This window comes from Helianthus annuus, chromosome 9 (assembly GCF_002127325.2).
Source record: "Helianthus annuus cultivar XRQ/B chromosome 9, HanXRQr2.0-SUNRISE, whole genome shotgun sequence".
NCBI classification, from domain to species: Eukaryota; Viridiplantae; Streptophyta; class Magnoliopsida; order Asterales; family Asteraceae; genus Helianthus; species Helianthus annuus.
Window position 1 is genome coordinate 161,176,276 of NC_035441.2, and position 20,990 is coordinate 161,197,265.

The 20,990-nt window shown below is 40.4% G+C and overlaps 1 protein-coding gene across 1 annotated transcript; it reads left to right on the top strand.

The window, feature by feature from the left end:
* The first annotated feature begins 18,066 nt into the window (after positions 1-18,066).
* On the top strand, positions 18,067-19,083 carry LOC118482202. The gene is made up of 3 exons (XM_035977785.1): positions 18,067-18,238; positions 18,312-18,590; positions 18,706-19,083. The coding sequence occupies exons 1-3, from the start codon at positions 18,104-18,106 to the stop codon at positions 19,015-19,017; spliced, it is 726 nt and encodes a 241-aa protein (XP_035833678.1). The 5' UTR covers positions 18,067-18,103; the 3' UTR covers positions 19,018-19,083.
* Positions 19,084-20,990: the final 1,907 nt, after the last annotated feature.

The window sequence follows — 20,990 nt, forward strand, 5'->3', positions numbered from 1 at the left end:
CGAGACACCAAGTATGGGTTCGATAAACAAGCTGTAAAGTGCTTCAACTGTGGTGAACGGGGTCACTTTAAAAGGGAATGCACAAAGCCAGCACAGCACGGGAACCAAAACCCCTTCAGAAATCAAGGCAACCAGCAGAACAGAAACAATGAGCGTACATTGGTACCTGTCAACAACCAAACCAACCGGGCACTTGCGGTTCAGGTGGATGAAGGTTGTGACTGGTCAATCCAGTTGGGTGGTGATGCTCCCGATGGAATAACATGTTTTGCTCAAGTTGTGAAGGAGTTAGTTCACACCAATGGTGGAGAATCTTCCGCCAGTGGTGGTGAATCGTCTGAAGATGAAGACTCTTTTGGGTACAGCAGGAGCGTTGATGAAGAATCATCCAGTTCTGGTGATGATCATGTGGGTGAGACATCAAATGTAGCAATTGATGCAGATATTGATGAACTTTTGGGAGAAGCTGCAGCAGAAACTCAAAGAAGATCTATTCTGGTGGATCAAGCTGTTTTTACCTCGTCTTCTCTCCATTCAGCCTTTATGGCTAATGTCGACGGTTCATCAAGTCAGGTATGTGTCGATGAACCCACTGCTATTACTTGTGATGAATGTGATAGATTGCGTGCTAGATGTGCTGATGTGGAGAAAAGTATGTCTGAGTTGCAAGACAAACATGATGCTTTACAAGCTAGCTTGTTTGACTTGCAAGACAAACATACTACAGTAAATGGGAATTTGATTGACTTGCAAAGTAAGCACGAAGCTTTGCAAGAAAAGTATGATGTGACCTTTATCCACAATCAGAAATTGACTGTGGACCTTTCCAAATGCACAGAAGCCAATATGTTTTATGAAAACCATGAAAAAGAGTTTAAATCGGTAATCGAAAAATTAAAGAAAGATAAAACCGAACTAACTAAAATGGTTTCCAGAAAACAAACGGACATTAATTTGTATATATCTCGTCTTGAGACAATGCAAAAAGAAATGGCTTGTGTAAAAACGGAAAGTGAGGCAATCCAACTCAAGCTAGATAGCTATTTGAGTTCTAGCTATGTGTTGGATCACATCATTGATGTCCAGAAGGAGAAAAGGGATGTCACGTGCTTAGGCTATAAGAATTGTCCACCACCAGTGAGACATAATTATGATGCCATGCCGGATGAGGAGGACAGACTTTTCTTTGAACCATCTGTGCCTCTAGATGTGAAAGAGTTTGCAGCAGGACTCGGATACCAAAAGGAATTATCCTCAGATTCAGATGTGTCAGCAGATACATTTGTAAGTGCTGAACAGAATCAAGATCCTCCAGTTGTGATTGAGGATGCTGATTCTTCTGATGATGAATCTGATGATGCTGTCCCAGCAAAGTCTGATGCGGTAGCCAAAAATGAGGACATACCTCTCGAGAATCACATTCTATGTGATCCCCCTGTAAAACCCGCTAAGACTGTTGCAACTGAGTCCTCATCTGCAGAAGAGCCGGAGAGTGTGAATTTGCTGTACACTCTTGTTGGTGATGATAAAATTTACTCAGACAAAGATTTTCCCATTAAGCATGTTAATCAATCCTTAATCTGTAAAGTCTTTGAAAATTCGACAAGTAAGTTTTTGGGAAAGACAGGACCACGTGTTACAGTTACACAGTGTCCTCCTATTCCAAAGGCTGAAATTCGAAAACAATTTGGCAACCAGAAATTACCAACAGTGCCAAAACAGCAAAATCACACCAAGCCCAAAGGAAAATCACCGGCTCAAGCCCAAAAGAAGCCGAATCAAAAGAAGAAGAAAAACGTTAACTTTGTGAAATCGACGGGAACGGATAAAATTGAGACTTTTGAAAACAAATCTAACTTAGATTTTGTCAAGAAAGCTATTATACAGAAAAGGAATGAACCAAGCAGTTCAAAACCTAGTACCTCGGGTTCACAAAGTTCAACATCATCGGCTAATTGATCACATGATACTTCGGGGTTTGTAGAACGAAGATCATGTTTTGAGTGTGGAACCATTGGACATATAATTAGAAATTGTCCATATCTTCATAAGCAAAAAGAAAAGGTTGATGTTCCCTGTGACCAAACTGACCGTAAGCGATCTGTTTCTGTAAAACAAGATCCCCGCCTTGCAAAAGAAAGGGAAAAGAAACAGAAACGCCAACAGGTCAAGAAGATTGAAAAAGCAATTAAAACCGATGTGGTTCAAAAACAATCTGTTGCTGTAAAACCAGACAATTCTAAAACTTCAAACAATCAAGAAGTTAAAATTTTAAAGAAAGACACTGGTAAAACGAAACAGACCTGGAAACCAAAATCGGTTACTGAATCAGGGGGACCATCACAATTCACCAACCATCAAAGACAAGAAGTTATTGTCATTGATGAAAATGGAAGACCCAAGACCATAATGGCTTGGGTCCCCATCTCCAACTAATTCATTTGAGTTCATGTGCAGGGTGTTCCAGGAGGAACTGTCAGTAGTCATTGGATTGTTGATAGTGGGGCATCCAGGCACATGACAGGCGACATGAAGCTTCTCTACGACGTCAAATCTATTAGAGGAGGTTATGTTGCTTTTGCTGGAGATAAAGGTGGATATATAACGGGTGAAGGAATGATATCCAACAGGATTGTCAGCTTTGACAAGATCAACTTTGTGCAACAACTTGATCACAATCTTCTTAGTGTTTCTCAAATTTGTGACAAGCAATTCTCGGTACACTTTGATGCTAATGGATGTTATGTGCTGAAACCCGGCTTCAAAATTCCAAAAGAATGGATTCTCTTGTCAGCTCCAAGGATAAATGATCTGTACGTCCTTGATATGAGCCAAGCTATTACCACGTCTGCACAAGCAACTTGTTTCGTTTCCAAAGCCACAGAAAAAGACACTATCTCTTGGCACAGACGAATGGGTCACATTCACTTACGCAAAATGAATCATTTGGTTTCAAATGAATTGGTGAATGGTGTTCCCCTCAAAAATTTCTATCTTCAAGACGTCTGTGTTTCGTGCCAGAAAGGAAAGCAAACGAAGAAGAAGCACCCTACTAAGAAAATCAACACGGTGGCAGTTCCTCTTGAACGTTTGCACATGGATTTGTTCGGTCCTGTCAAGCACAAGAGTATTCGGGGTGATCAATATTGCCTCGTGATAACTGATGATTATTCTAGATTTTCTTGGGTGGCGTTCATGGCACACAAGAGTGAAACCTTTGGCATTATCAAAAACTTGATCATTCAGATTGAGAATTTGTATAAGTTGAAGGTTAGGCGGATACGTAGCGACAATGGTACTGAATTTAAAAATCATTCCATGGCGGAGTTCTGCACTTCAAAGGGTATTCTTAATGAGTTTAGTACAGCTTATACTCCTCAACAGAATGGTGTCGCTGAACGTAAGAACCGTACATTGATCGAGACTGCTAGGACAATGTTGGTAGAGTCACAGTTGCCCATTCCATTCTGGACTGAAGCTGTGGCCTCTGCATGTTACACATTGAACAGAGTCCTTACAGTCAAAAGGCACAACAAGACCTGCTTTGAGCTTCTTCAAAAACGGAAACCAGATTTGTCTTATCTTGAACCGTTTGGAGCTCCATGCACTATCATCGATCCTAATGGAAAGTTTGGGGCAAAAGCAATTGATGGATACTTTCTTGGGTATGCCACCCCTAACTTACGAGTCTGGAATCTAGAGACTAAAAGGGTCGAGGAATGGTCTGAGGTCAGAGTACAAAGGCACACCTTGCCAGTCAAAAATCCGGGTCAACCTTGGATGTTTGAGTACGATGACTTCTTCAATTCGATCAATGTTGAAGCCGTTAAAGAAAGTGCTGCGGCTAGGATGTTTTTCGAGAGTGACAATGCAACAGTTTCACCGGTGGTTCGTCCAATTCTTGTTAATCAAGAACCATCTTCTTCGGTGAACAATAATACTCTCAACAATGAGGATTTTCATGATGCAAACGAATTGAACGAATCTTCAGAGGATGATGAATTTCTAGATGCAGATCAAGAAGCCCCAACAACAGCAGTTCATGGTACTTCAGAGGGTACTCCTCCAGTGGATGCCCATAGAACAGCTGAGGCTACTGCATCATCCTCTTCGTCAATTCCGGGCCTTGATTTGGTTGTTGATCTTAATCTTAACAACCTGGGTATAAATATTCCAGTTCCAGATAATCCAGAAACAAGGATTCATAATACCCATCCTCAACAAAACATCATTGGAAATGTGCAAAGTGGCGTTCAAACAAGAAACATGTTGCGAAACAACAACAATGCAGGCTTGTATGCAGCTATTCGAGAATCCGGGCAACAAAACGATTGGTCCTTCGCGTGTTATGTCTCACAGGAAGAACCAAGAACGTGGAAAGAAGCCTTGAAAGATAACGCTTGGGTTGAAGCAATGCAGGAAGAACTGCAACAATTCCAGAAGCTGGGTGTCTGGAAACTCGTAGAGAAACCTGCTGGATACAAGAAGATTGGTACCCGTTGGGTGTTTAAATGCAAAAAGGATGACCGCGGAGTTGTTATCCGAAACAAAGCACGTTTAGTCGTTCAAGGTTTTCGTCAGATTGAAGGGATCGACTACAACGAAGTGTATGCACCTGTTGCACGTCTCGAAGCAATTCGAATCTTTCTAGCCTATGCGTCCTTCAAAGGATTCAAGGTTTATCAGATGGACGTGAAAAGTGCATTTTTACATGGTGTGGTTGAAGAAGAGGTGTACGTCGAACAGCCTCCAGGTTTTGAAGATCCTATCCATCCCGATCGGGTTTGGTTGCTCAACAAAGCTCTCTATGGTCTTCATCAAGCACCGCGAGCTTGGTATGCAACCTTATCTCACTATCTGCTGGAGAACGGTTTTCGTAGAGGTCTTATCGACTGTACTCTTTTCATCAAAGAACAAGATGGAGATCTTCTTCTGGTACAGGTATACGTTGATGATATTATTTTTGGTTCTACTAATGATGTCTTGTGTAGGAATTTCGAGCGCATAATGCAGGATAAATTCGAGATGAGTGCTATGGGGGAAATGACCTTCTTTTTGGGCCTACAAGTACAACAAACAGAGTCTGGGATATTCATCCATCAGACTAAATATGTTGGTGACATCTTGAGCCGGTTCCAGATGTCTGATGCAACGCCCATTGGTACCCAATTGCCAACAAATCACGGAATTACTCCTGACTTGAAGGGAGAAACTGTTAGCCCCTCAAACTATCGCGCAATGATCGGATCTCTTATGTACCTCACAGCATCAAGGCCAGACATAATGTACCCAACGTGCCTGCTTGCCAGATATCAAGTTAATCCGAAGGCCTCACATCTTGCAGCTGTTAAAAGGATTTTTCGTTATTTGAAGGCGTACCCTGACACCGGTCTGTGGTACCCTAGGGATAATAACTTTGAATTGGTCGCTTTCAGTGATTCTGATTTTGGCGGATGTAAAATCGACGGCAAATCCACAACGGCTGGATGTCAGTTTTTAGGAAATCGCCTAGTCACATGGCAGTGCAAGAAGCAGACATGCGTCGCTACATCAACATGCGAAGCTGAATACATTGCTGCCTCAAGTTGTTGCTCCCAAGTTCTTTGGATCCAACAACAATTGCGGGACTACGATTTTGAATTCCTAACTACTCCTATTTACGTTGATAATTCTGCTGCTTTAGATATCACTAGAAATCCTGTGCAGCACTCAAAGACCAAACACATCGAAATCAAATATCACTTCATACGTGATTGCTTTGAGAAAAGGTTAATCGATGTTGTTAAGGTCCACACCGATGACCAACGTGCCGACTTATTTACCAAAGCATTTGACAAATCAAGATTTGACTTTTTATTATTGGTAAACGGCATTAAGGTCAAGCAAGAGTAAAACCAACATCAGAAAATCATTTTTGTAAATATCTTTGTGTTTTAAATTTGTCTTAGTTTATTGATTTTAGGGGGAGTAAATCCAAAAATCTGAAAATCCAAAAACATCGAAAAATTTCAAAAACACAAAAACAATAGAAAAACAAAAATGAGTTTCCTGGCGAGAGCAAAAGAGAAAATGATAGTACATCAGTGGTCTATCCAAACCTCTTTAAACCTTAAATGAAAAACGATAAGCAGCTCTATATAAGATGTATCGGTAGGCTCACAATCATTTTAAAGTGTGCAGGGTGATATAAATCTTAAATCGACTGAAGACCAGGTGGGAACCATTCATTGGCATATGGTCTTAGTACCGAAATTTCGTTTGATAGATTGCCGAGGTTCTGAGATATTCGGTCTTTATGCTGCTTATCATCTGGGTATCATGGTTGTATCTTTTACCGAAAAATAACGGGGACGCAAGTCTAGATCTTCCATGATACTATACATACGTGTACATATTACATACTGCATTCGACCTCAATAAGTGATAAACAATCACATGTCCAAACAAATAAGTGATAATATATCACATTTATTCGGGTGTCAAGTTCGTCTCTCTGCTGTACGGAAGTACTGACCTGTTCACGGACTTGCACCTGTGCCCTCATGCATATGAAAATCAAGTTCCTCATCAATAAGTGATTATATCACATAGGGCTTGTTTTCAAATCAAAATAAGTGAGAATCTCACATCATATACGGTCAAACAGATGATAATCGGTATACTCACCGGTAAGATGAACCCTCGTGCATACCTTGATACGGGAATGTGTCGTGATGTGGATGAACACCGGTCGGTAAGTATAAATCATACCTTAACGTATCCCCTCGCCATGATTACATCTGATAAGTTGAGCTTAAGTGGACAACAATACCGATAATTGTTATAGGATGCTTATTTTAATGTTAACTAACTGAACAACAAGGGTGTTTTGGCATGACCGTACACTGATATGATTCTCTTACCCTCGAAACTCGCAAAAAGAATGTCTGTATATATTTATTTACTGCTTTCAGTCTTTACAGTTCAAATATTAAAAATACCAAAAAGATTTTAGGTGTGTTTTAATATAAACTTTATAAAATACAAAAAGATTTTATTTCTGCTTTATTTTCGATCGTACGATGTTGGAACTCGAGTCTTCGTTACCTGAAACCTGAACGAGAACCGAATTGACTAAATCTTCATAAACGGTCGAAATTTGCAAGTTTTGAAAGTTATAAACTAAATTAACAAATTTATTAAACTTTCAAACTGTCGGACGGTGTTTGATTGTGACATGGTCATACGTGTGTCATTTGTTTATGTTAACTATATTCCAAGCAGTTGTTCTCATTACGCGTTTAGATTTCTTGCATGTGCAGATTCTAAAGGCAAGGAGAACATGGTCGATGACAAGCTTCGGAATGAAGACACGACGTGAAGGTGCTCAAAAGAAGATGATCGAGTTGCCGCTGGCCATCATCAACACCACAAGGATCTAACTTCATAAAGATCAAGTTTTTCACGAGCATAACTCAAGGGGGAGCTTATGTTAAGGGGGAGTTTGTCAACACACTTCCTACATGATACGGGTAGTTTGTTGATACACTCTCTGCTTTCAAGACGTGAAGACTTTGAAGATCCTCCGACATTGAAGACTTGAAAGGACATCAGAGTCTTGAAGACATGAAGATCAATGATGATCAAGATCGAGACAAATCTGCAACCATCGAAGATCGAGACAAAGCTACAGCCAAGGGGGAGTTTGTTGGTGCACTTGTGTCTGTACTTTGTCTGTATTCGGTCACGATGTAAACGATGTCCTTGTCAGTCCTGTAAGTTGACCAAGTCAACCGTCCTCCTGGTTTGACTTGGACCAACAGTTAGAAAATGTTTGTAAATGTTCTGTGTCGAAGGATAGCTCATCGAAGGATAATGTAGATCCTTCGATGGCCTCGAAAGATATGTTACGAAGGATAATGTTGGACTTCGAAGGATATGCCATCCTTCGAAGTATATGTAGATCCTTCGAACACTTTGTCATCGATAGATGATCCTTCGATCATCTATCGGATCCTTCGGACCAGACATGCTGGGCTGGGTATATATATACCCATGCAGTGTATGTTAGAAGACAAATGCACACAGATAGAAAGATAGAGAGTTTGAGAGCATTCTGTCCGAAAACACACACACACACTTGAGAGTTTGCAAAACAGATTTGTGAACATTGTGCTTGTAACCGAAACCTTTCATACGTATTAATACAAGTGGTGTTAATCGGTGAACCTTGTGTGTTTGTGTTTATACTTGCTTCATCCCGGTTTGCTTGCTAGCTTGGATTCCGCACTCGCTAGTGGGTTAGTATAACAAGGTTTAGGTTCGTCATCCTCCGCAAGGGACCTACAGTAGAATCAAAGAATTTTAAGAGTAAACATACATGGAGCAGATTCGACTGGTTTTGAATTAGGGTTTCTGTTGATGCAGATTTTGTGTCCGATGCTTGTCGAATAGATTAGTTATTATTTTACGCTGAATTTGTAATAGTTAGTGAAACGGTCTATCGAACATGTATAGACCCGCTCGTTTGAAGTGGTCAAACGAGAGGGTTATTCGGTTGACCGTGTGTGTTTGCTAGACAAGTTATGGTTGTTTAATGTTGGTGTCGAAGGATAAGGCATCGAAGGATTGTGTATCCTTCGATGAGCTCGAAAGATATCCATCGAAGGATGGACCTCGAAGGATATGTGATCCTTCGAGGTATATGTGTATCTTTCGAAGACTGTCTGATCGATAGATGATGTTTCGATCAGACTGTCTGATCCTTCGACCGTGCAACCTGTGTTTGGTATAAATACCAGCACCTTGTCATTTGCAACACAAGAGTGAGAGCACAAGTGTGTGCTAGAGAGTGAATGGAGGTTTGAGTCCTCACCGGGAGAAATCACCACTTGATTTCTCCCTGGATGTATACTTCTTTGGTATTAGTTCGGTTATCATGTAATCGGGCCGACTTGTAATGTTTACTACCGGATTAATACAAAGTTTGTTATGTTTATCCTCTCTTATCTCTTCCATCTTTGAACATGAACATGAAAATCACGGATTGGATCCCGAAACACGGACCTACAGTTTCTGAGAATTGCTTGGATGAGAATCGGACAAAGATGCCATTTGAACTGAAGTAATCAGAAAATATGCAATTGAAGATTTCGAATGAAAATGAAAATCGGTCGATGCTCTAATCGGATTGCATCATAAAAATCAAAGGAAACATACCTAGATGAGAGTTCGAATGATTGAGTTTTAGGGATTTCTGAAGTGGGTATGGCCAGGTACAATCGCTACAGATGAAGCCGTAGATGAGATTTAGGGTTTGTAAAATTGAATGTGGGTGAAAGAAATCAATTTGATTAGGTTTTGAGATTTAAAGAGAAATCAATTTGCTTTCCACTGATTGAGAGAATTGATTAGGTTACCAAATTGAAGAAGAGCGTAGGTAGGAAGAAGGAAATTGGCGCTCAAATATCAATTCTCTGGCCAAAGAGAATAGCCACATCAAAGTCAAATAGTCAACACTATTTTGCTTTAGTATAAGAGATAGATTCACTCTATCATTTTATTTCAATTTTTTTTATTGGTATCGTTTTTATTATTTTTTTTGAACGGCAAATTTGGATCACTGACGGACCACTAGAGTATCATCGTGCCACCAGAGGAACCACCCGATCATATCCATCTCGACTAGGCATAATGCCTATACACAAATTCAGGAGGAAATCCAATAAATATGGGAAAACCCCTCTTGTGGTATCGTTTTTATTATCCTTGGAATTATTCACTCTATATATACTTGTTACCTTCTGTCGAATACATATATAGCGCCCGTGTAGCACATTAGAAACCCTTGCTGCCGGAACATACTCCTGTCATCTCCCCCTCTCAACTCGACCAACCATCCGAAATACCACACCGATGTTGACATCATTTCCGGCGAATCGTTCTGGAAAACACGACTCTCCTCCGCATGCGATAACGTTAGTTTAAGGTAATTACATGTTTGTTTCGTTTCCTGGTTCCTTCTGATCTTGAAAGGGTTTATTTGCGGATTTGAATGTTTATCTAGAGAACAAAAGGATCTGGAGATGTACAAAAAAATTATTTGAAGTTACAGTAATGTTTTTAGTGCTTACTTGATTTAACTGAGCATTGTTTTGTTAACAATTAAGAGTCAGGTTTCTGTAGAAAACACTCTAATTACTATAATAATCTATGTAAGCATAACGAATTTACCATAACATCTTAATTGTGTTTTCATTTTTTCTTAACTCAAGTTTTCTACTTTTGTAAAACACATCTATTAAATAAGGATGTAAGCCAGGGAACATTTGAGTGGTGGGTGATATTTCTTTGTATATATACATATGAGTGGTCGATGAGATATCTATACATTGAATCTGTATAATCATAAATGCAATCTTTCTTTGTTGGCAAATTTCTTAAAAGAAAACACAAAGATTGATGTGCTATTTATCTTTCCTGGGATCCGAGTATGAAATTTTTATTTGAATCAGATCCACTGAAGAACGTTTCATTGAATCAGGTTTCTACTTGACAAGTCCTTATTCAGAAGAATCTTCTGGATCAACACTAAGTAGCTAAAAAAGCTTATGGGTAACGGCTGCGTATGAAGATTACACTGGGGATTTACATATTCAAGGACACATTGAGGGATGGTCATAGATGGGTTGGAGGTTGCTAAAGTAATTCCAATTGACCATCCAAGAATAAGACTAAGCTCATGCACTGTCTGCAAAGTGGTTGTGGCACTTTGTGTTGCTCACCTACAAATGCTTCAGCCGTTGAGTTGGATGCACAGGTAGTTTCATGTTTGGCGTTGATTTACATGTTATTGAGTCGCACTTGTAGCAAGTTAATTGATTGCTAGTTACTGTCCGTTTTTTCTCAGGCAAGAGCCGTGTAAGGAACATTATATCTTAGAAGATTATACTGGGGATTTCCATATTCAAACACACATAGTGGCCGAGATGGTTTGCTTAGCTCATCGAAGAGACGGGGTTCTGGTCCGCAGTAAACTGTTTCCCGAGCTAGTAAGTAAAAGTCAGGTAGACCAGCTTCGGTCGTAAACTCAAAACTAGGGTCAAAATTAGCTAGCAAGTAAAACTCAGGTAGACCAGCTTCGGAAATATATAATTGCTTACTTGCTAACACGAGGCGGACTTCCGTAAAGATTACTGACAGCAATGCGATTGAACTCATTCACTGTCTGCAAAGTGATTGTAGCGTCTTTTGTAGCTCACCCACAAATGTTGCACGCGTTGATTTGGATGCTCAGGTAGCTTAAGAGATTCTATATTGCTATGGCAAAACACAATGTTACGAAGTGGTCAACGCACTGGAAGGAGTGAGTCAATGGGGGGAGAGACGGTTTGTTCAACAAGCTTGAACAATCTTCCTTCTCGTAATTGTCTTGCTACAAATGCAACCATGTTGATTGAGGCCCGATACTACGGTTTTTGTATGGAGTCAGATGCAACCAACTCTGCAAAGAAGCCGAGAGGAAAGACATGGTGAATTGGTACAGGTGTGATTGTCTGGGGCCCATTTTTCCATCTCGATACCATTGTGTCAAATGCCATGAAACATTCTTCACGAGTGTTGAATTTGAACACCACAAGAATTCTACTTGTAAAATCAAACATGAGGTTGGTAGCAGCTTTACTGTCACCGAGTCATTGTCAGAGCCACTTTGGGGGAACACTCATCATATGATAAGGCGGCTGATGATGGACTTATTGGATATGGAAGCTGCATTACCTGATGGAGCAAGAAGACGTTCAATGGAAAGCCCCAAATGGAGGTCTGCGTGGTGTGTGTTTGTTAAATCTGCTACAATAATATACGAGGTATGATGTGTTCTTGGTTAGAGGTATATTAGATAAGGGCTTGGTTATATAGTAAACCCCTTCTTTTTGAGAAAACTATGGAAACCCTTTCTGAACCATTGATTAGCTTACATCTAAGTTGATCAAGGGCTATGATTATTTTGTGTTAATAAAAATAAAAAGAAATAGAAAACACTGCCAACTTGTACCATCGAAGGGCATTTTCGGTATCCAAAAGCATTGGGAAGACAGGAACGACTGCCATGCAGTAGCAGTCTAATCAAAGAGGTTTAACCAAATTCAAAAATCTCTCTTCTTTTCCATTTTACTCATTTCTCCATTCCTGTTCATATTTCTCTCTCGTCCTTAATCCTTTCTCAATTCAAAAGGTTTTCTTCTTTACAATTGATAAGAAGCATTGAAAAGCTACTACCCACAAACCCTAACATAGAAGCCGATGAGGAAGTCGTTCGTAATATTGTCGTCGTCGTTGAAGCTGAAACGTTTACGGAAGATTCAGACTTCAAACAAAAGGTTAGTTTGTTGTTATCCGTCATGTCGAAGTAGGTTTTCTTCAACCGATTATTGGAAAAAGGCAACCTGAGTTTGTTTTATTTTTAAATATGTAGGACTTCGAAACACAATTTAGGGCAAAAAAGTTCTGGTAGCCCTAGCGTTGTGATTTTATCGGAGGAACCCAAGCCCGGTCCTTCCAAACAACGAGCTGACTTTGGTCCAACGCAACGGGAGCTAGGTTAGAATTTTTATGTTACTAAACACTTTACATAGTTCAAAGGTGATCTGTATGTTGATAGTGTGTTGGGTATGAAATTGGGCGTAACTAAATTGTGTCTGATGCCTTACAGTGTATGATGATGCCGATATTGTGTCAACAAGCCATGGGAAGAGACAGGAAAAAGGTAACGATTAAGTAGCAATATTTTTTATAATTTGTATAAAGTATTGTTGCAGATAATCGTCTAACTTACGAATGTGTCGGTGCAAAATGAAAGGTTGTGGTGTAAGCAGACGGGGGCATAACAAAAAGCAGATGGGTAAGTTCCTTTTTGTTGCAATAGAGGCTAGTTGCGTATCCAGATAAATCTCATTAACATGTTTGAAAACTGTAGGGAAGAAAAGCAATGTCGGGGATATTTCCAGGAGTGGAAATAAAAGAAAACGTGGTTAGTTACATACTTGGCTTCTGTTAACATGTGTTAGTTGTGGTTGACCCTGAAAACGGACTAACATTTGATAATCAACAGGTGAAGTAAACAGCGCCGATGTTAATTATGGCAATGTGATGCGAAAAAACCGTGGTTAGTTAATTTTTAAGCCCTTAAGAAATTTGGATGATATGAATGCAAAGTTCTTACATTTTATCATTGGATGTTGCCAGTTAGACTAATTGTTTGTAATGTTGTTGTTTCATATAAAAATGTTGGTCAGACGTGACGGCTTCATCGAAGGGCGAAGCGTTGAAGACCAAAAAGAACAAGGGTTCTGATGAAAAAGGGAAAGGTAGAGCAGGGAAAGCTAAGGTAGAACGTAAGAAACCGGAAAAGGTTCAGAAAGCCCGGAAGCGCGCAAAAAAGGATGAATTTCCAGGCATAAGGACAAGATCTGCACCGTTGCAGTTTTATAAGTGTGTACGGGCATTGACAGAACAACAACGTGACGCAGTCAGGGAAATGGGCTTTGGACGAATGCTAACTTTCAGCGTTGATGGTTTGCCGGCGAAGTTAGGTTATTTTGTTGTGGACAATTTCAATCCAGATAAAATGTTGATATGTACGCCTGCCGGTGATATCAAGGTGAACAGGAAAGTGATCCACAAGTTGTTAGGGATTCCGACTGGTGGACAAAAGTTTAGTTCTATTGGTAAGCTGCCGATGGTCAGTGATGCCATTACGGAATGGAGGGCGAGATACCCGGGGGCAATGGTGCCGCCGACAAAGATGGTGAAAATGATTGATGATTCCGATGGCGAAGACAGTTTCGATTTCAGGATGGATTTCATAATGTGTTTTGTGGCAGTGCTGGTGGATTGTCATAAACAAAGTTGTTTACGGGAAGAAATATTGGAGTATCTGGATGAAGAGATGGACTTTGCACAATAGACTGGTGTGACTTTGTTGTGGAAAAGCTGAGAACTTGCAAGGATACATGGAATCGGCTGGACCCACAGAGTTTCTTTGTTGGTCCTCTAGCGATTCTGATGGTAAGCAACTTTAAATAACTTAGATAATTAACATGTGTTAGAATAGTTGATTTATTCCCTTGCTGAACGTATCGTTGTTTCTTGTAGTTGTTGTACGTTGATAGCGTTGAGTGCACGGGTATGGAGGTAGACAGTGCGGTTTGTCCTTTAGCCTTTTGGAACTTCAAAAGATTGAGAGAGAGAGAGAAAGGCTTGAAATCCTTGCGGGTGGGTTTGGAACAGGACGGTTTAAAGGATTAACACGTCCCAGAAACTATAACGTGGAACAATGGGCAACTAAAGAGGTAAAGTTAGATGCTTTAACATGTGTTTTTTGCAATTAGTATATGTTCATAGTGTGCAAAAAAAAAATGTTAAAAACTATACTCAACAGGAGAGATTGACGATATTACGACAGTTAATATGCGTGACAAAGAAGAACAAAGTCAAAATTGAGGGTATGTTAGATTCGCTATTGGTGGAGAGCCATGAAGACGAAGAAGTACAAGAGTTGAAGTCAACGTTTGATAGTTTGTTTGAGAAGAAAGATAGTGAAAGGGAGGATCACGATGATGCGGTAGATTTAGCGTCGCACAAGATCAATTCGGTCTTGGAAGATTTGAGAAGTGATGAAAAGAATCACATCAATGAAGGAGAGAACGCTGGTTAGTAAATGTTATTGTCGGGCCCTGTTATTGTCTGTGTTATTTAGTTAAATTTTTTTGAAATCCATTGATCGTTGTGGGAACGTTTTCGTAGGGGATGGCATCGATGATGATTTTTCGGATGGGTCACCAATAGTGAGCTTGTACAGGAAGTCGCTTATCCGGCAAAACAAAAAAATCAGTAAAAGTAGGCTGAAAGCAGTAGGATCTTCAGCGATAGACTTCGATGACCAAGAAGGTGGGCTAACGATGTATATGAAATGAACACGGAACCACGTGTTAAATGTTATACATTTTGTGTTGGTTATCATTATTAATTGTATCACTGAAACACATTTGGCCGGTGCTTCAACCTGTAATTATTGACAATATTTATTTATTTTTTTGAATGTGCAGCTGATGTTCAAGTGCAATCATTCGCAAATGATGGTGTTGAAGACTATGATGAACAGATTGAAGATGGTGGAAAGTCGGTTGAGGTGCGGAGATCAGCAAGACTTGAGAAGTTAAAGCATGTTAGGGAAACAGAAGAAATGTTTGTGACGCCAAAAAGGAGAAAGAGAAGTATGCAGATTGGTGGACAAGGCACGGAAAGTGGCAAAGAAAGAGGTAGTTTGTTACATGTTATACCCTTTTTAAGAATACGTTTACACCGAAAAGGAGTTTAAGTACCTTTACTTAACTGTATGTTATGGAATGATATGACAGTCCTTAACACACGTCAAGGTGTTAATTATCATATAGTATAACCTTCCCTTGTGGTTGCAGCAGATGGTGCGAAGGAATCATGCGTATTTGCTGATGGAAACGAGTGTACCGGAGAGCTGGAAGCAGTTATGTCGGCGCGGGTAAGGAGATCTCCCCGTCTGAATCTGTTGAAGGATGCTTCGGAAACAAAAGCTAGCTTTGTGACCCCGAATTGCCAGAAGACGAAAATAAAGATTCTCCGTGAAAAAACGGATGGTGGTGACGAGTCAGGTAATGTATAACATGTGTTAGCCTGTTAACCTGTAGTACCGTCTAATATGGGTACGTTACTTAAACGCATTTAATGTTCAGGTGATGTTATAGGGTTAATCAAGACTAAGAAGCAGTTGGAAGAGAGAGAACTGAGGTTTAGTGAACTTGGGCAAAATACAAATGAAGTCGGGGAAGGTGATAAGAGTGTTCATGATGCTGGTAATTCAAGTCGCGGGGACTGTAGTGTTGGTGGGGACGAAAAAAATAAAGGCGCAGGAGGGGTGGATGAAAATGATGCCGAAGAAGTGCATAAACCGCTGGGTTTAATGCGTGCAATACTGCGTATTAAAGCAGCCGAAGTGCACGGTGCACATGGTAGTTCTCGTACCCCTTTAATAATGACTGACTCTAAAAGTGTGCTTTGTTACTTTGTTTTCTTTAATGTAGGTCATCTTGTGTGCACAGATTACCGAGGTCTGGACACGCAGTTTGTTACACGTGCTGAGCGTAGAGTGGATACAGACAATAAAGTGGCTGCGAAGCCCAATGATGAACAGAACACCAATCTTAAAGCGGATGACGTCAAAAAGGATGAGATTTACGAAGCAAGGCTTGTTTGTGATCAAGAGATGGACAAAATGGTCGAGATGGAGGCCAAGGATAGTAAACATGATGAACAGTGTGGGAAGGAAGGTAAGCTTCGGAAACCGTTTTTTTTTTGTTTATCAAGGCTTAGCTATGTGATATCTCGAAAAATGTTTATGCAAGTGCAGATCCTAAAATCGAGAGTGAAGTTAAGAACGCACCGTCAGATGGAAGAAAGGAAGAGAGTGGTGGCATCGTTTTTTCAGCTGCGGACGGGGCTGTTGATGATAAGGACGAACAGGGGGTTCCGGATGGCGAAGACAATGGGGCTGTTGATGAGACTGACCGTGTTTTAAACAGTAAGTATTTAATGTTTTCCTGGTAGTAAGTTGTGCATGCTTTGTAACAGCATTGTGTTATGCAGCTGCAGAAGGTAAGATTGAGCATGATGGGATGCGTGCGACTATTCTAAACATGCAAGGGTGCAGTAGCGCGGTGGTTGATTCCATAGTTTCGGGCGACGGTAGTGAGAGGGCACATGATGTCGATGGAAAAGGGAAAGCGGCTGAAGAGGTCCCTTCTGCAGAGAATGACGGTAAGGACTTTCATGCTCCAACATGTGTTAAAATGGTTTCCCTCGTCTATCATTTAGTGAGTTAACACATGTTAGGTGTGCATACAGATAACGGGCCCGAGCCCGTTTTTGATGAACGAAATTTAGATGGAAAAGGGAAAGCGGCTGAAGAGGTCCCTTCTGCAGAGAATGTCGGTAAGGACTTTCATGCTCCAACATGTGTTAAAATGGTTTCCCCCGTCTATCATTTAGTGAGTTAACACATGTTAGGTGTGCATACAGATAACGGGCCAAATTTCGTTTTTGATGAACGAAATTTAGATGGCCCGAATTGGAGCCTTGGGATGACACAAATTGGGGGTCAAGTGGACGTGTCGCACGAAATTGGTAAGATATAGCATTAAGCCAAGTTAGTATGGATGGGTTAGTATGAGTCATGTATAATATACTTATTTGCATTAAACGTGCAGGTTGCACAAGTGGGAAGATGGATGACATCCCTCGGACAGAAACCGAACCTTTTGGTGAGCTAAAACACCTTCATTTATCGCATCAAATGTGTTGTAATTGTTTACGCGTTACATCAGCTATTTATTTTTTATGTGTTAGGCGATGTGGAGGCTACCGCAGACTTGAGCATGGTTATAATGGTAGACCCAATTAGCTCCTATGACCCGGCCATTGAAATCCACAAAGGTCAAACTGGGCTGGGATCTTGTGGTGGTGATACGTATGAGGTGGAGGACAATATTCCGCTTGCAAACCGTGTGCGCATGTTGGCTGAGTTGGGGGCACAAAAAAGGAAACTCCCCTTCCGAGAGAAGGTGGCAGCGGAGCCAAACAGATCACCTTACTATATAAGGACTGTTGACATGGGCCAGCCAATTACAAAGAAGGAGACAAATCTGTGGGACTACATACACGCCGATGAAAGCCCAATGCACCTTTTAAGTGGGTTTTGTCGTAGGAAGCGGGCAATGGAGGCAAACATGTAAGTAGAATTGCAAACGTGGTTTATTGTTTTATAGGAATAGGGTAAACGATAAACAACAGTACAACACTGGATAATTGTTTTTTCTTTATTTAAACGCAGGAGGGAACAGGGTTCTTCGTCGGTGGCTGATGTAGATAGTCCGATACACATGTCTGTGTAAGTAGGGGCGTAACCGTACGAAATATTAGTAAAACAATAAATTACATATGTTAACGTATGCAAATTTAATTTATGATTTGTACACCTGACACCAGGGAGTTGCTGTTTAGAAGCCCTACCCATGTACAAGCGTCTCGGTCTATGTTCAAGAGTTTAAATGTTGGCAATGAGGTCTCGGATGGCATTATTGACTGTTGGGCGGAGGTGCTGAACTTCCAGGAGAAAAGAAAATCACGGGAGGCTTACAGTAGGCAATTCTTTGGGACTAAAGTTGTGGTAAGTGCCATGTATATATAAATTACAGTGTGTCCTATTATTGACCTTATTAATTTCTCTGTTATGCTTGAAGTTTCCATGGATGCTCACAACTGACGAAGGCGGGGTAGAGGCGCGGATGCACAAGTTTCGGCTTGGGATAAAGGGTGCGGTCAACAGAGTTGATTACGTTCCTGATTTCCGAAATCAAGACATTGTTTTCTTCCCTATATTGGAGCACAAACACTTTTACTTGCTAGTGTTTGAGTTACGCGACCCCGGGATTTATGTCATTGATAATGACAAAGCCCGTCAAGGTCAGTTGATAGAAGATAGTGTCTACTACCTACACAAGGACACAGCGTATAAGATCGTAAGTTACAAAACTGAAAATTGATTTAAAAATAAGTGTGATAACACTGGCAAGACTGTTTTTTTTTTTAATTTTTTTTAGAATTACTAACTATGTCTTGTGTATGCGTATGCAGAAAGATATGTTTGTGCAATATCTGCGGGAGGTTGGGAATCCACGAGCCGATGACATAGAGTACTGCAACATCCAGCGTATGCCGGTTCCTTGGGCGACAACCGCAAACACAACTGATTGTGGGGTCTTCTTGATGCGGCACATGGAGTGCTATATGGGGAAAAACCAAAGTTTTAACTGTGGGTTCAGCACGAGTGGGGCGAGGAAGATGGCGGAGGTGAGAAAGTTGAGAAAGAGGTATGCGGCGCACATATTATGTTCGGAGGTGAATGTGCTGCTGCCCAAAATCAAGGAAGATTGCCGAATAGAGTAACACGTGTTATGGTGGCTAACACATGTTACTGTAGAACAATTATGCCTTAATTTCGCCGGATATGTTTTTTGGAAACATGTAATGAACTTTGATGGATTTGGGGATTTTGCTTCCAACGTAATGCGGGGTAGGTGTTTTGTTGGGTATGGCATCGTCAGGATGTCTTTTTGGGGATAAACTTTATATATTGAATATGATGTTTAGTTAGTTGGTAATTCTAAACTCTGAAAAATATTGATGTGTTGTTAAGTGGCGTAGAATAGTATTAACCAAGTTTATTGACATAGTTTATAATGTTATATTAGAAATTGTTTTGTAACATTCAAGAAAAACAAAAAAACGCTCCTTCCAAGGGGAACAGGCTTTCTAAATAGGTAGTACAAATATGGGGAATTGGGGAAAGTTGTTGGCAGAATAGTACAAGCATGTGGGTTGGGGTCTATAAAAGCAACTTTATTGGGAAAAAGGAATATTTGCTTTTTTATCACCTTTTGGTCACATCAAAAAGGTCAAGTCACAAAGACTATATGAAATGTAGACAGGGAACTCCTCTATAAGTATTGGAGGGAAGAAGCAAATTAATATTCTGTAATACTTCACCATCCTACTTCACCAATTCAGTTAACCATAAGGTGTAAGATGTCCCAAAAGTCTTTTAATGAGATGGACCCGTGTGAAGGTAAGGATACGGCTAGCCAACCAAGCATGGAGAAGCTCAAACAAAAGGGGAAAGAAGCATGTGAGGGCCGGTGCAGGGAGGTTAACGAAAGAAAAGGGTCTCACCAAAATGGAGAGGACCGGAAAACTGGAGTAACTTCAAGTGAGGATGCTTCAGAAAGCGGAACCAAAAACGTCACTGATGTATCTGGTGTGTCGCGAGATCAACCAGGCCGAAGGCAGCACGTTGTTCCAGATGATGAAAAGTTGAAGGGGCTACCAGATGAGTTGGTTAGGTTGCTGACGGATCCAGACCATGAAATGTGTGGCTGCCCGTTGTGTCCATACTCACCGGAAACAATCCAGTCCTGGTGTTACCATGACCCATGGGAGGGTGAGCGCAGCCCGTCTCCAGTGTACTTTCATGATGAGGAATTCCCCACACCATGATTAAAAGCTTGTTACTAGTGGAGGATACCCATGGGTAGTTAGTATGGTGAAAGTGGTTGAAAATGTGTTAACCTGATGACCTTATGTTGAAACAAAACGACATACGAATGTCGTCTTGTTGGTGTTTTATTATGTTTTTTTTTCCTTTTTATGTAACCTATTAGTAGAATGTTTGTTTGAGTTGCTTAAAGTCTACTTCTATAACCTGACGTGGTTTAATATATATGTTGTTTGTTATGTGGTTAACACATAGTGTTTTGAAACTTTCCAGGTTAAATCCCCAAACCATTACGTAAACTAACATGTGTTAACCAAGTGTTTTTATATATGTTGTTTGTTATGTGGTTAACACATAGTGTTTTGAAACTTTCAAGATTAAAGACCCAAACCATTACGTAAACTAACATGTGTTAAGCAAGTGTTTTTGTTCCAGATTGAGTGGTTAGCAAAGATTGTTTTGATGCTTTGAAGTTCACATGCCCAAGCTGTTTTTTTTATTCCAGATGTGTGGTTAACAAAGATTGTTTTGATCCTTTGAAGTTAAAAAAGAGCAAATCATTATGGGGAAGTAACATGTGTTATGCATCTGTTTTATTTAATTTTTTTTTTTGATCCAAGCTGTTTTTTTTACTCCAGCTGTGTGGTTAACAAAAGATTGCTTTGATCCTTTGAAGTTAAAAAGAGCAAATCATTATGGGGAATTAACATGTGATATGCATGTTTTTTTTTTCGCCATCGGTAAAAAAATAAAACACAGAAAAACAGATATCAAAATGCAGATAAAGTTAAGATAAACTGCTTCCGCTTAATATACCACAGCGGTCCACGAATGACCTTCGGGCCTAATATGACAAAAGTGGCCAAAG